At 39.7% G+C, this 13,552-nt stretch overlaps 1 protein-coding gene across 1 annotated transcript in view; it reads left to right on the forward strand.

Annotated features, from left to right (window-relative positions):
• SGCD (sarcoglycan delta) overlaps positions 1–13,552 on the forward strand; it is a 618,034-nt gene that overhangs the window by 505,303 nt on the left and 99,179 nt on the right. The window contains exon 6 of the mRNA XM_060295488.1: positions 9,478–9,550. Within this exon, the coding sequence (XP_060151471.1) occupies positions 9,478–9,550 (73 nt within the window). The remainder of the gene's footprint in view (positions 1–9,477; positions 9,551–13,552) is intronic.

Here is a 13,552-nt window from a genome sequence, read left to right on the forward strand (position 1 = left end):
AAGTCAGGCGTTGACTTCTCCTCTCTAGCGGTGAAAGTCCTAGATGGCATCTTCCAATATAAGGCTGTTTCATTTACACTGAAAATCTGTCATCTAATGTAGCCACCTTCGTGAATTATCTAGCTAGATCTGGATAACTTGCTGCAGTTTCTACATCAGCACTCTGCCCCACCTTGCACTTCTGCGTTGTGGAGATGGCTTCTTTCCTTAAACCTCATGAACCAACCTCTGCTAGCTTCAAACTTTTCTTCTCCAACTTCATCACCTCTCTCAGCCTTCATAGAATTGAAGAGAGTTAGGGCCTTGCTCTGGATTAGTCTTTGGTTTCAGGGAATGTTGGGACTGCATTGGTCTTCTCTCCAGAACACTAGAACTTTCTCCATATCACCAATAAGTCTGTTTGACTTTCTTATCATTCGCGTGTTCATTAGAGTACCATTTTTAATTTCCTTCAATAATTTTTCCCTTGCATTCACAACTTGGCTAACAGTTTGACACAAGAGGCCCAGCTTTCAGCCTGTCTTGTTGGCTTTTGACTTGCCTTCCTCACTAAGCTTAATCATTTCTAGCATATGAACTGTGTTCAGCTGAAACATTGGAGTAACCAGAAAATTATCTTTCACAGAAGGCAATGTTCATTATTCATAGAATTATTACATTATTCGTAGTGTTTTTTTAAAAATGCTTGTAAACACTGTGAGAGACTTAAACTTTTCTGTCATGTTGCCTGTACCTTCACAGGAAAGATAGAGCTGGATTCATAGCGGCTTCTTGTATTAAGTAAAGGCAATTTCAGTTGAAATTAAAATATCAAATGTCAAAGAAGCTAGATTTTATTGGAGAAGTGTAAGGTTGCCATGGGCACAGCTGGCTTTGGGTATTAATCACTTGGCTTTGACCTCAATTTCAGATCTTCCCATGGGCCCTGTGGTCATTCTCAGGGCCTGTACCTTCACAGGAAAGATAGAGCTGGATTCATAGCGGCTTCTTGTATTAAGTAAAGGCAATTTCAATTGAAATTAAAATATCAAATGTCAAAGAAGCTAGATTTTATTGGAGAAGTGTAAGGTTGCCATGGGCACAGCTGGCTTTGGGTATTAATCACTTGGCTTTGACCTCAATTTCAGATCTTCCCATGGGCCCTGTGGTCATTCTCTGTCTCCCTCTTGTCCAGCACATCACTAGATCCCATTGGTTTTCCTCTTAACATATTTCCTAACCCACCTGCACTTCTCCGTCCTGGCTGCCAGTTCTTTAGTCCAAGCTGTCATCATGTCTCCTCTGCTTCGCCTCATTTATCTTTGCCCTCTTCAAGTGTCTTTTCCACAATACAGTGTCTCAGACAGCTCAGGCTGCTGTAACAGATACCACAGACTGGGTAGCTTAAACAGCAGACATTTATTTTTCACTATTCTGGAGACTGGGAGGTCTGAGATCAGGGCACCAGCATGTTCTACTTCTGGTGAAGGTTACAGTTGGAGCATGTGACTTTTAGGGGGACACAAATATGCAGACCATAACATACCGCCACAGTGATCTTTGAAAAATGCCACTTTGCTCGGGTCTGCTTAATACCCTCACTGTGGGACTTCCCTGGCAGTCCAGTGGGTAAGACTCCGTTCTTCCACTGCAGGGGGCGTGGGTTTGATCCCTGGTGAGGGAACTAAGATCCTGCATGCCGTGTGGCACGGCCAAAAGAAAAAAAAACCTTCACCTTGGCTCTGCATTACCTGGGCCAACCCACCTCTCCAGTCTCATCCCACAATGCTCACCCTTGCTAAATATGGTCTGGCCACCCCAATCTTCTTTATTGACCTCAGCTTCCCAACCCTGCCACATTTGCATAATCTCTTCTACCGTTCCTTCCCCCTCTTAACTAGGTTGTTCCTAATCACTTAACAAATATCAGGAAAACTTCACTTTTTCAGGGAAACATACCTGACAGACCAATCTATGACCCCAAGTATTATACTTTCAAAGACATGTTTGATTTTCCTTTCAAGTCTGTATCACCATTTGTCACTATTGTATGTTATTTCTGAGTTTATTTCATTACTGATTCTTTGAACTAGCCAGTGTACCCTACTGGAGAGTACTACATTCTACTGGTCTATAAGCTCCATCTCTCTCTGGTTCACCTCTACAGTCCCCTGCTCAATACGTATTTGTTAAATACATTTAACTTTGGGTTTATCAAACCTACCGTGCTCCTCTCCTGGTCCGTTGGGTTCATCCAACCAGGTTATCTGGAGGTTCCTAAAACATCAGGGCTGGAGGTGGCCTCATGGACCATCTAATCCCCACCCCCGCTTTGTACAACAAATGGGTAAATAAGACCTGAGGGCAAATGGCCAACAGTCAGCTATAAGCTTGTGCAAAATCAGCACTAAAAATCAGGTCTTTGGTTTCCCAGTTCTCTGATATTTCAGGAAATTGAATCATTCCTTCTCCCATTTTCTTTTCTTTAACATCTTTATTGAAGTATAATTGCTTTACATTGTTGTGTTAGTTTCTGCTGTATAACAAAGTGAATCAGCTATAAGTATACATATATCCCCATATCCCCTCCCTCTTGTGTCTCCCTCCCACCCTCCCTATCCCACCCCTCTAGGTGGTCACAAAGCACCGAGCTGATCTCCCTGTGCTATGCGGCTGCTTCCCACTAGCTATCTGTTTTACATTTGGTAGTGTATATGTGTCCATGCCACTCTCTCAATTTATCCCAGCTTACCCTTCCCCCTCCCCGTATCCTCAAGTCCATTCTGTACATCTGCGTCTTTATTCCTGTCCTGCCCCTAGGTTCTTCAGAACCAGTTTTTTTTTTTAAGATTCCATATGTATGTGTTAGCATACGGTATTTGTTTTTCTCTCTCTGACTTACTTCACTATGTATGACAGACCCTAGGTCCATCCACCTCACTACAAATAACTCAGTTTCGTTTCTTTTTGTGGCTGAGTAATATTCCATTGCATATATGTGCTACATCTTCTTTATCCATTCATCTGTCAATGGGCACTTAGGTTGCTTCCATGTGCTTCCTTCTCCCATTTTCTTATCACCATTTTTTAGATTGACATCCTTTCTCTGTTTTATAATCTAATATTGGTATGAAAATAGAACCTTATCTTATCAAATAAAATATGGTTGTTATTAAGGACTGTCATTCAGGATATACCTACCCAAGCAACAAGAATTGGAAAACTTAGAACGTTGACTTCAAACAATGGTCATCAGATATTTTAACTCACATATGGAACCTGTTAAACATTTTAGCTCCATGGTTTTAACCCAAAGATGATTTTTAGTCTATTTTCATTTATACAAAAGCATTAATCATAATTATGCCCATGTTAATGAATGTATGTCTAGAAATAATTTACCAGAGCAAACTCCATTAAGCTAGTTTAATTCCATCATCAATTTTCTAAACAGTAGTCTTAAACCATGTCTGCCCTTTTTAAAAGCTTTTCTTGAAATTAGTGTCTGTAAGAGTAGTTCTTTTCTGTGTACTAAAAAGATTTGATTTATCATAACTTTCTTAAACTCCAATGTTACTAATTATAACTTCTATCATGGTAATTTTTTCTTTTGTGTCTTATGTTTCTCTGGAGTCCAATTTTCCTGTATCATAATTTGCATATCTAAATTTTTCTTCCAGTATTTAGTGCATGGCTATTTTCAACAGGTACAGATTTAGGCACTTTAATGTTTCTTATTTTTATAAAATTGAATTTCCCCAGATCAAAAAGAGTTACAAACAGGTTTTTGGGTTTTTTTAGTTATTCTCATCTACAGTAAATTTTGTTCTTCACCATTTTATCGCTTATGAGGTTTATTTTCTGGTGATTATTTCTACCAATTAATTGTAGTTTGAAATGGACAAACGTCTGTCTGCTTTAATTTGCTTCTTCCTTAGACACTGAGAACATTTTTAACATTTTCCTCTGATATCCCAGGGTTGCTCTGTTTTCCTGGCAGGGATTGGAGGTGGCTAAAGATAATCTTCTGTTTAGATTAGATTGTTACCTTACGAAATTTTAAATTTGGGGAGAAAACACTGTAGCTCTGACACTTCTCATCCCATCCCTCATTTTACAGTGAAGGAAGTCAAGGGCCAGAGAGAGTTATGTGATTTGCCCAACATCACAGAGATATGACTGGATTTCAGGGCTCTTGACGTCCAGGACACTCTGAGGGAAAAGCATGACCAAACTGACCTCTGAACTTGAGCATACTTTCTGGAGAGGAGAAACTGGCTTTTTTATTACTATGGCAACAAAGTGCATTAGAGATTTTTTGACGAGTTTACTTCCTACCTGTGCTAGTCGGAAAAAAGAGCCATTGAGCTGATCTTTATGATGATTCAAAACACTTTAGAAAGATCCTGTCATATGCTTTATAAGTTCCTGATTGATTGTGTGGAATTAAGTTACTGGGCAGAGAACCAGCTAATGGAAACACATTGATGAAATCATTTCTGAGGGACATTAAATGGAACTTAAAGCTGAAATGGCTTTATGGATTTTTTCACACAAACTGTTTATGAACATTTATTGCCAGTAAATTATATTGTGTTAAAAGAAGGAATCAGTAGGCATGGCTTTAATAGAAACCTTTTTGAAATAATAAAATTGAGAATAATTTATTATCTAAGAATGGATAGAGGATGGGATGGGGGATTTCATCCTGATGAATGATTGTCCACTCTGCAGCTTTTGGGAAAGTGAAAAATGGTGTGGAAATCAGAAATCTGTTAGGACTTGGAAAGAAATGGTCTTTTTGAAATGTATTAATATCTCATTTCATTGTACGTGGGAATCAATAGTTTTTAGAAGAGGAGTGATAGGGGATTTAGCAGCTGTTACCTGAGGCTATAAACATGGGTATTTGTTCATGTTTCATAAAAAGATGAACAAGTAGAGAGTTACTTAATCTGCTGAATGAGGGTCTAGAGTAGGGTCAAGGGCATCAGTTTCAGAGCTGAAATGCTAGAGTTCAAATTCTGGCTCCCCCTCTTCACTGTGTGACCATAGAAAAGTTTCTTGACTTCTCTGAATCTCACACTCCACAACCGTAATAACAGAAATTAATAGTCCCTCCCTCACAGGGTTATTTTCATGATCAAATGAAGACAGTTTCAATAGTTTCTACTTTGTAGTAAGTGCTTTTAAAATGTTATTTTTTAAGAGTCATAGAGGACCCAAATAAGAGGAAGAAAGAATAGGGTTCATGAACATTTTAGTACTAGCAGTAGTATTTTATTAATTGTCATTTGATGATTGCTATGTACCAGAGATCTCATTTAGTCTTCAAAATCCCTGGGAGATGAGGGTACTACTCATATCTCTTCTTTTCAGAGAAGGAAGCTGAGTGTCAGAGAGATTCTTGCCCAAGGTCACTCAGCTACTGAGAGATTTTGATAAGTTCCCCTGAGAAGTCACATGCATGAGTCTGTCCTCCAGTATGTATGGGACATGTGGACCCTTGTGGCCGAAGTCCAGCAAAAAAACAATCAAAGGGCATCTGGTTGGACGATGGAAGCTAAAGGAGCATGAGCGTCTTGCCCTTCACTTTCATCCACCACCAGAGCCTGTCAGTTACCCATCTCCTCCACCTGTCAGAGCCCATCCCCTCTGGATTTTGCTTGCTTGCCATTTAATGAGTGCCACATTGGCCTGTCTGAGAAAACAAGGCATTAGGGCGCTGGGTCTAAATGTGGGTTCTTTAGTCAGATGCCTGGATGTGAATCTCAGCTCTAGTGCCCACTGGCCATAGGACCATGAGCCCCACACGTCTTTAGCCCCAGTTCTCTTATCTGTAGGTTAAGCAGGTTCCTTGGTCTGGGAAAGAGAACACAAGCCTTCTGATCTTATTCTACTTTAAAGAGATATTTCTCTTCAGCCCCAATAGCATTCCTTTATAAGCGTACTCCTTTATGTTAGTGGTATAGTTAAAATGCACCGGGGTGTGATTTTAGACATTCATTTAATATGTGAGGTATGAGGAATTTTATAGCAGTAAATTAGTACTCCCATAGAAGTGGTAGTACTAGTTGAATTGAGTCCAGGAGGAGTCTTGGGAACCTAAAGTCAAATCTGGTTATATTCTATATAAGACCTTGCCCCTGCCCACACAGAGCTTACAATCTAGTTGAAGAGATAAGATGAATGTCTGCGAGGTAAATCCCAATTAGTGTGTGCTCAGTGCCTAATGAGTGTACGTAGTCATCTTACAAGTATTTGTTGAGTGCCTGCGCTGTGCTAGACAACGAGGATAGGACAGAGAGCAAGACGCACTCCTAGCCAGGAGCTAGGAGCCAAGCGCACAGCAAATGCGCTTGCAGGTCAGAGAGCTGAGGATCCAAGCTCAGGTGTTCAAAGGAGACCATGTTCTTTCCACAAACACAGATAGTGAGCATCTGTAATGTGCTGGATGACTTTATTGTCACCCTTTTTCCCCCTTGGCCTTGCTTTCAAAGGGTGGCAGAGCTCAGCGCCCCCAGCTGCAGTGGAGCCGTTCCCTCTTGAGCCTAGTATAGCCAGAAGTAAGAAGTAAAGTAGCAGATGAAGTTTTCTCATGGTATCTGACAAAGAAACAGGCTCAGTACAGAGTTTGGATGGGATAAAGAAAATGGCCCGAGCTTTTGAGGTTCATTTTTCATAAGAGCCAGTCATTCCTCATTTTTGGACAACTGTTCTGAATAAGTGTAATCTATGTCTTACTGTGTGCACCTACTTGGTACAGTCACCAGAGTTGCAAAATAGATCTTCTTTGACTTCAGAGATCTTACAAAATGATGGAAAGAGTGGGCATGAGAAAGAGGTGAAACATTAAGTGTTACAGCATTCTAGAAACAATTCAAATAATGAAAGCTGTCCATGGGCAATACTCATTGTCATTTGGGTGAGTCAGACAATTACGGCTGATTTGGAAAGAGGTAATGCTCTTTCTGTTGCAGCTTTCATGGAATTCTCGGTAGAGGAAGAGGAGATTTGAGCTGACACTAGAGAGTAGGGACAATGTAAATAAACAGAAGTAGCTCTCCTCTCCTTATTGAGATATATAATTGTTCCTTTAAATATGTAGATATAGATAAATAGAGCTCAAATGGCTAAGAACTAAGCATCTCTAAGAATGTCAAAGAGAAGTCCCTGTTAACTACAGTAGCAGCAGATGGGAGTTGTTCAGTGACAGACAAGATGGCACTGGGAGATGGCTGAGGGCATGGTCTTGGGTTTCACACAGCTTAGAGCCACCTTCCGATGTGTCAGTCCCTGTCCTGTGACTTCGGCAAGCCTGTTTGATCCACTTGGCAGCCTCCACAGTGCCTTTGACCTAGGTGCTCCTCAAAGGATCCCAAAAATGTTGGAGAGGGGAAATGGATATTCTTCAAAACCAGATGTAATACATATGTAACAAAAGCTACAGTATAATTTGTAATCCACCCCATTCTTACTCAGTTACTGTATTAGTCAGAGTTCTCCAGAGAAACCGAACCAATAAGGTCTATACAGAGAAAGAGATTTATTGTAAGAAATTGGCTCACACAATTATAGAGGCTGAGAAATCCCACACTCAGCTGTCTGTGAAATGGGGACTTAGGAAGGCCAGTGGTGTAATTTAGTCTGAGTCCAAATGCCTGAAAACAAGGGGAGTCAATGGTGTTGATTCCAGTGTGGGTCGGCAGGCCTGAGAACCAGGACCATGGACAGCAGGAAAAGATCAGTGTCCCAGCTCACAGGGTGAGGCAGGAAGGACGGAATACTTCCTCCCTCCACTTTTTTGTTGTATTCAGGCCCTCATCTGATAGGATGATGCCCACTTACATTGGAGAGAGCAAACTGCTTTATTCAGCGCACCTATTCAAATGCTAATCTCATCTGGAAACACCCTCACAGACACATCCAGAAATAATGTTTAGCCAGATATCTGGGCACCTTTTGATCCTGTCAAGTTGACAGGTACAATTAAGCATCACAGTTATCAAGAACACAGTAAAGTTTCAATCACTAGAGCAAAATAAATAATATATACTTAATAAAACAGTGAACATTCTTATGAAATTTACACCAAAAAATGTATTTAACGGGGCTATGGGTACATTTTGAAAGGTACCTGTATATTTGAAATGATGTGATTTAGGATCTTGGAAAGTGAAAGTGTCTACGGGCAGAAAATGATCTTAAAAGTCCCCACGTGGAGTGTCTCTGTGCCAACTGGAACTGTCAGTTTTATGGGGTTGTTGCAGGGAATAAATGAGATATATCTATGATGGTATCCAGCAATGTGGTAGTCACTCAAAAATGTTAGCTGAGAATAATAGCTATTATTCACCAGAATGTTCTTTTAGTGACCATATATGATGTTAAGGCAGAAAAAAAATTCTGATTTTACTTACAGTGGTCTATTACTCATATCAGAAAGATTAAATATTTGCATAGTTGCTACAAAAGTCAGGAAATCACTTCATTCTCCTAGAGTCATTAGTATGTCGGGATAAACCTGGATTTGGAATAACAGTGGTTAGTAGAGGATTTCTAGACATTATACCAATGCAGGAGGATTCTAGAAATTCACACATGAATGCAAGATATTATTCCATCCCTTCTTACAGCATCAAAGAAGCACACTGAGCATATAAAAATAAACACCTTTACTTCAGGATAATGCCTGGCTAAGTTTAATTGAAAAACAAATATCCAGTGCAATTGTCTGTGATAAACTGAGGCTTAAATGATGTGAAGACACTTTGGGAGCAGACAAATTAGATAATCACAATCTTTACGGCTGGAAAGGTTCAGCTGATGTTGACAAGTTGTAAAGGTAAAAGCTTATATAGCAAAGTCAAGAGCTAAATGTCTAGATTGGGTCGGGGATCAATGTTAATACTCAAATTGTAGAAGCACTGAACTTCAAATGATCCCTCATAGTGTTCTAAGTTTTCAAGATTATCGTGTAAAACTTGATTTACTGAAAAACTTTGGCCTAATCGTCCTTAGGCAAATACCTTACAGTCTTACAGTATTCTCTACCGTCTAACCCATTTCTTAGATGTTGTATGTGTTATGTGATTTGTGCCCCATGCTGCAGTAACAGAATTTCAGCTGCTGGTTTTCAAAACACTTCCAGTTGGGTGACTGTTAATAGTTTATGAGAGACATGAGTCAGACCGTGCCGTTTCTAGGCATCTTGTTTTGTTTTTTTTTTAAGCCAACATGGAATTTGCCTCATGGCCTCACTCTGATCTCAGCAAGAACACATTCAAAAGAGTTCCTTGTTTTTTCAAAGCCTGTTTGCATGAGTTGATTGAATGCTCTCCTAGCACGGAGACCTGCCCTAGAGCCAGTGGCAGAATACCTGTGTACTGGGTTGTATAAAAGATTCACTGCCTTTAGCTCCATTCATTGTGCTGACTGTGCCTCCCAGTGACACATCCAACTCTCCAACCTCTGTTTGCTTTTTTCTTTTGTTTACAGGAGCAGAGGGCACAGTGTTCCCTAAATCTATAGAGACACCTAATGTCAGGGCAGATCCCTTCAAGGAACTAAGGTAAACTTCTGAGTATGGTTTGCATTGATTAAGTGGCTGTTTGCTCTCTTTGTGCAACTGGTTGATGATCCATTTTGAATATCTATGATGTAACAGTATCATGAGTGTATGAACTGGGAGAGATTAGAAAGGATGTGAAGCTAAGCTACAACTAAGAGAAGATTTTCTCTGAGGACTTAAAGTTGAAAGTTTGGAGGAAGTGGTTGCCAGTCTTGGAGTTGTGAGATTTGCAGTGTGTATTTCCTGATGTATTTTGTGGTACCAAAATCCTCTCCCGTTAGAGAACTAATCGGTAATTTGTGCTGATCAGCCCAAAGAAAAGTGGTGTTTAGAAGAAGCTGAGCTGTAAATACAATACTTTTTTTTTTTTTTCTCTATCTAACAAGCTCCCCATTTTCTGTAATGATATGGTGCTAGAACTACCTTCTGTGCGTATTCCATGTACTGGTATTAATCAGATATCCATAAGCCTGCTGCTTTTAGCAGAAAAGGGCTCTGCGATGCCGTGTACTTACCAACAACTTATGGAAAGCAAAAAGGAACAATAGACATACTGACGGACAAATAGACAGAGATGTAGCCTAAAAACCATTCCTGCCACTAAAGAGCTATCCCCAGCCCTCCAAATGAAACACATATAAAATGGTATGATGATACAAATATAACTTTAATTTTCACTATGGAATTAGAGCCATGAAGAATTCAGTGAATATTGGCTTTCTTCATTTCTCACCGTTCTTTTAATTAAGACCAATCATAAATCCTCATAAACATCCCTGAATAACTCTTGCATAAAAACATCAACTGTAAGCAAACGCACCTGTATTGCACAAGTCATACCTTCTCTTTGACAACCAGCCCCGAGATTTCTGTTTTGCGAAAACAGCAGCAGCCACGTTGGAGCTTGCATTTCCCTAAACAGAAACATGTCCTCAGTAAGTGGAGAATATATCACCTCATTACAAAACCATAGCATTCCTGCCAGGCCTGTAAGTCTTTATGAATATAGGGAAATAAATCGGGCAAAAGGAAGAGGATAATCGGTGGGGAGTGAGAACCTTTTCTTAGCAAAATCCCGTACACAGTGGGCTATATTTTTAAAATTACATACCACACTGTGACGTTTTACGTGTTACTGAAATAACCATTTTCACCAGGTCTTCCAGAGGCCAGAAGTTGCCTGACTCTCTGTCAATTAGATCCTGGGTTTCATATTAATGTGCCAAAGCTGGAATCTTTTAAGCAAATCCACCCAAGGAAATATGCATTTTAGGTCCCTGAGAGAGCTCATTCTCTGAGAATGCACTGCATCCTTGTGGCCATGATGTAAGAACTCTTTCATGCAGGCTAATGGGTGGCCCAGTTCCCTGTCTTTTCACAGTCCTCTTTAGGAGCAGGGGGTTTTAGTTGGGGGGGAGGGGGGTTGTTTTTTACAGAACTAGTGAATGATTTGTGCTGATCAGCCCAAAGATAAGTGATGTCTAAAAGGAGCTGAACTCTATCGTTTACCACAATGTTCATTGCAGCTCTGTTTACAATAGGCAGGACATGGAAGCAACCTAAGTGTCCATCGACAGATGAGTGGATGAAGAAGATGTGGCACATATATGCAATGGAATATTACTCAGCCATAAAAAGAAACGAAATTGAGTTATTTGTAGTGAGGTGGATGGACCTAGAGTCTGTCATACAGAGTGAAGTAAGTCAGAAAGAGAAAAACACTGTATGCTAACACATATATATGGAATCTAAAAAAAAAAAAAAAAAAAAGGCTTTTTTGGTCAGAGATTCTGCCACAAAGCACCATTAAAAAAAAAGGTCCAGAGGGATGGAGAAGCTAAGTCATCACATTCTAGGCTCCTGACTCAGTTCAGGCTATTACGCATCAACACAGTGTGAACAGGGGCAAACAAAAGACCAACTTAAGAATTACATATTAAAGTCTTTTTGTGCTGCCCTTATTTATACTTAGACTGACTTCTCAGATAAACAGCTAAAACTTAAATATCCATCCATGTCCCTCGGCTACTCAATCAATCAAACATGAGAAAAATGACATCTATTTTAGAGACCTTCTCTTTGGGGATAATTTTTGTTTCCTCAAACCCCTTTCTTGGCTGCTGGAGGGTTTTTTTGTTTGTTCTGCTGTTGTTTTCTGTTTGCTTGTTTGTTAATGAGAAGCAAATTTTAGGCCTCTGACGTGTCTTCCTGGAATATCTCAGCTCCCAGCTAAAGGAATGGTAGCTTCCTCTCTGTGAGCATTTTGGTTCACTGCGTTTCTTATTAGAGTTACTATAGTTACTATATTTGCCGTATTTGCTTAAGACATTTGTAAATAATCCAGGGTTGAGCTGAAAATCACAAGAGAGGGTTGTTTCTCTACAGACAAACAAGGAGTGTTGGTAAGGTCTGCGCCCAACACCCAACTCAGGCGTATTTGTAGACTCTGCTGCTGCAGGGCAATTCTGAAATCATGACGTATGGCTCTAGATTCAAGACTATACTTAAAAATGTACCAGGCACCACCCCCATCCCTCTAATAAGAAAAACTAACTTTGAATAGAAACTAGATTTGAATAAATTCATGACTTAAAATTTGAATATTTTAAATGTTCACACAGTTTTGTTTTTTGTTTTTTTTCCCCAAAGTCTATATAAGACAAATGGAAAAAATCCCTGATCCCAGGCTGTGCCTGATCTGGGACTGGAAATAGGCCATTCAGTTTGACATAGGTATTTTCTGTAAGAACAGAGACTACCTTTGAATGACTACCTTGCTCTAAGCATTCTTTTCAACTGTGAAGTTTCCTTGTAGGATTCTGATCCTACCAGAATAGGAAATGAACTGTGAAATCATATTTCCCAGTTGTATGCCATGACAATTGTAAAAGAAAGGAAGAAGGTTATATGGACCAATGTACACAGACAGCCAACTCTGTTCCCCTAAATATCACTAAAAGCTTGGAAGGAACCACAAAAAAGCAAGAAGCCAGAAGGTCTTCATAAAAGGATTCTTCATCAGCAGCCGGGCTGATACGTTTTTACTCTACCTTCAATTATAACAAGGGTGGTGACCTGATTTTCCATTTCATTGTCTGTAAGGAGCTGTTTCCCAAGTGGTTTTTTTCAGATTCTTTTCCCATATAGGTTATTACAGAACATTGAGTAGAGTTCCCTGTGCTGTACAGTAGATCCCTGTTAATTATCTATTTTATGCATAGTGGTATGGATATGTTAATCCCGAACTCCTAATTTATTCCCCACCCCCAACTTGGTAACCATAACTTTGTTTTCAAAGTCTGTGAGTCTTGTTTTGAAAGTAAGTTCATTTGTATCATGTTTTTTCGATTCCACATATCAGTAATATCATATGATATTTGTCTTTCTCTGTCTGACTTACTTCACTTAGTATGATAATCTCTAGGTCCATCCATGTTGCTGCAGATGGCATTATTTCATTCTTTTCTATGGCTGAGTAATATTCCATTGTGTATATGTACCACATCTTCTTCATCCATTCCTCTGTTGATTTAGGTTGATTTAGGTTGCTTCCATGTCCTGGCTATTGTAAATACAACTGCAATGAACATTGGGGTGCATGTGTCTTTTTGAGCTATGGCTTTCTCTGGGTATATGCCTAGGAGTGGGATTGCTGGGTCATATGGTAGTTCTATTTTTAGTTTTTTGAGGAACCTACATACTGTTCTCCATAGTGGTTTTACCAATTTACATTCCCACCAACAGTGCAGGGAAGGTTCCCTTTTCTCCACAGCCTTTTCAGCATTTATTGTTTGTAGACATTTTGATGACAGCAATTCTGACTGGTGTGAGGTGATACCTCATTGTAGTTTTGATTTGCATTTCTCTAATAATTAGCGATGTTGAGCATCTTTTCATGTGCCTTTTGGCCATCTGTATGTTTCCCTTGGAGAAATATCTATTTAGATCTTCTGCCCATTTTTCTGATTGGGTTGTTTGTTTTTTTGATATTGAGCTGCATGA

This window comes from Globicephala melas, chromosome 3, assembly GCF_963455315.2.
Source record: "Globicephala melas chromosome 3, mGloMel1.2, whole genome shotgun sequence".
In the NCBI taxonomy this organism is placed as follows: Eukaryota; Metazoa; Chordata; class Mammalia; order Artiodactyla; family Delphinidae; genus Globicephala; species Globicephala melas.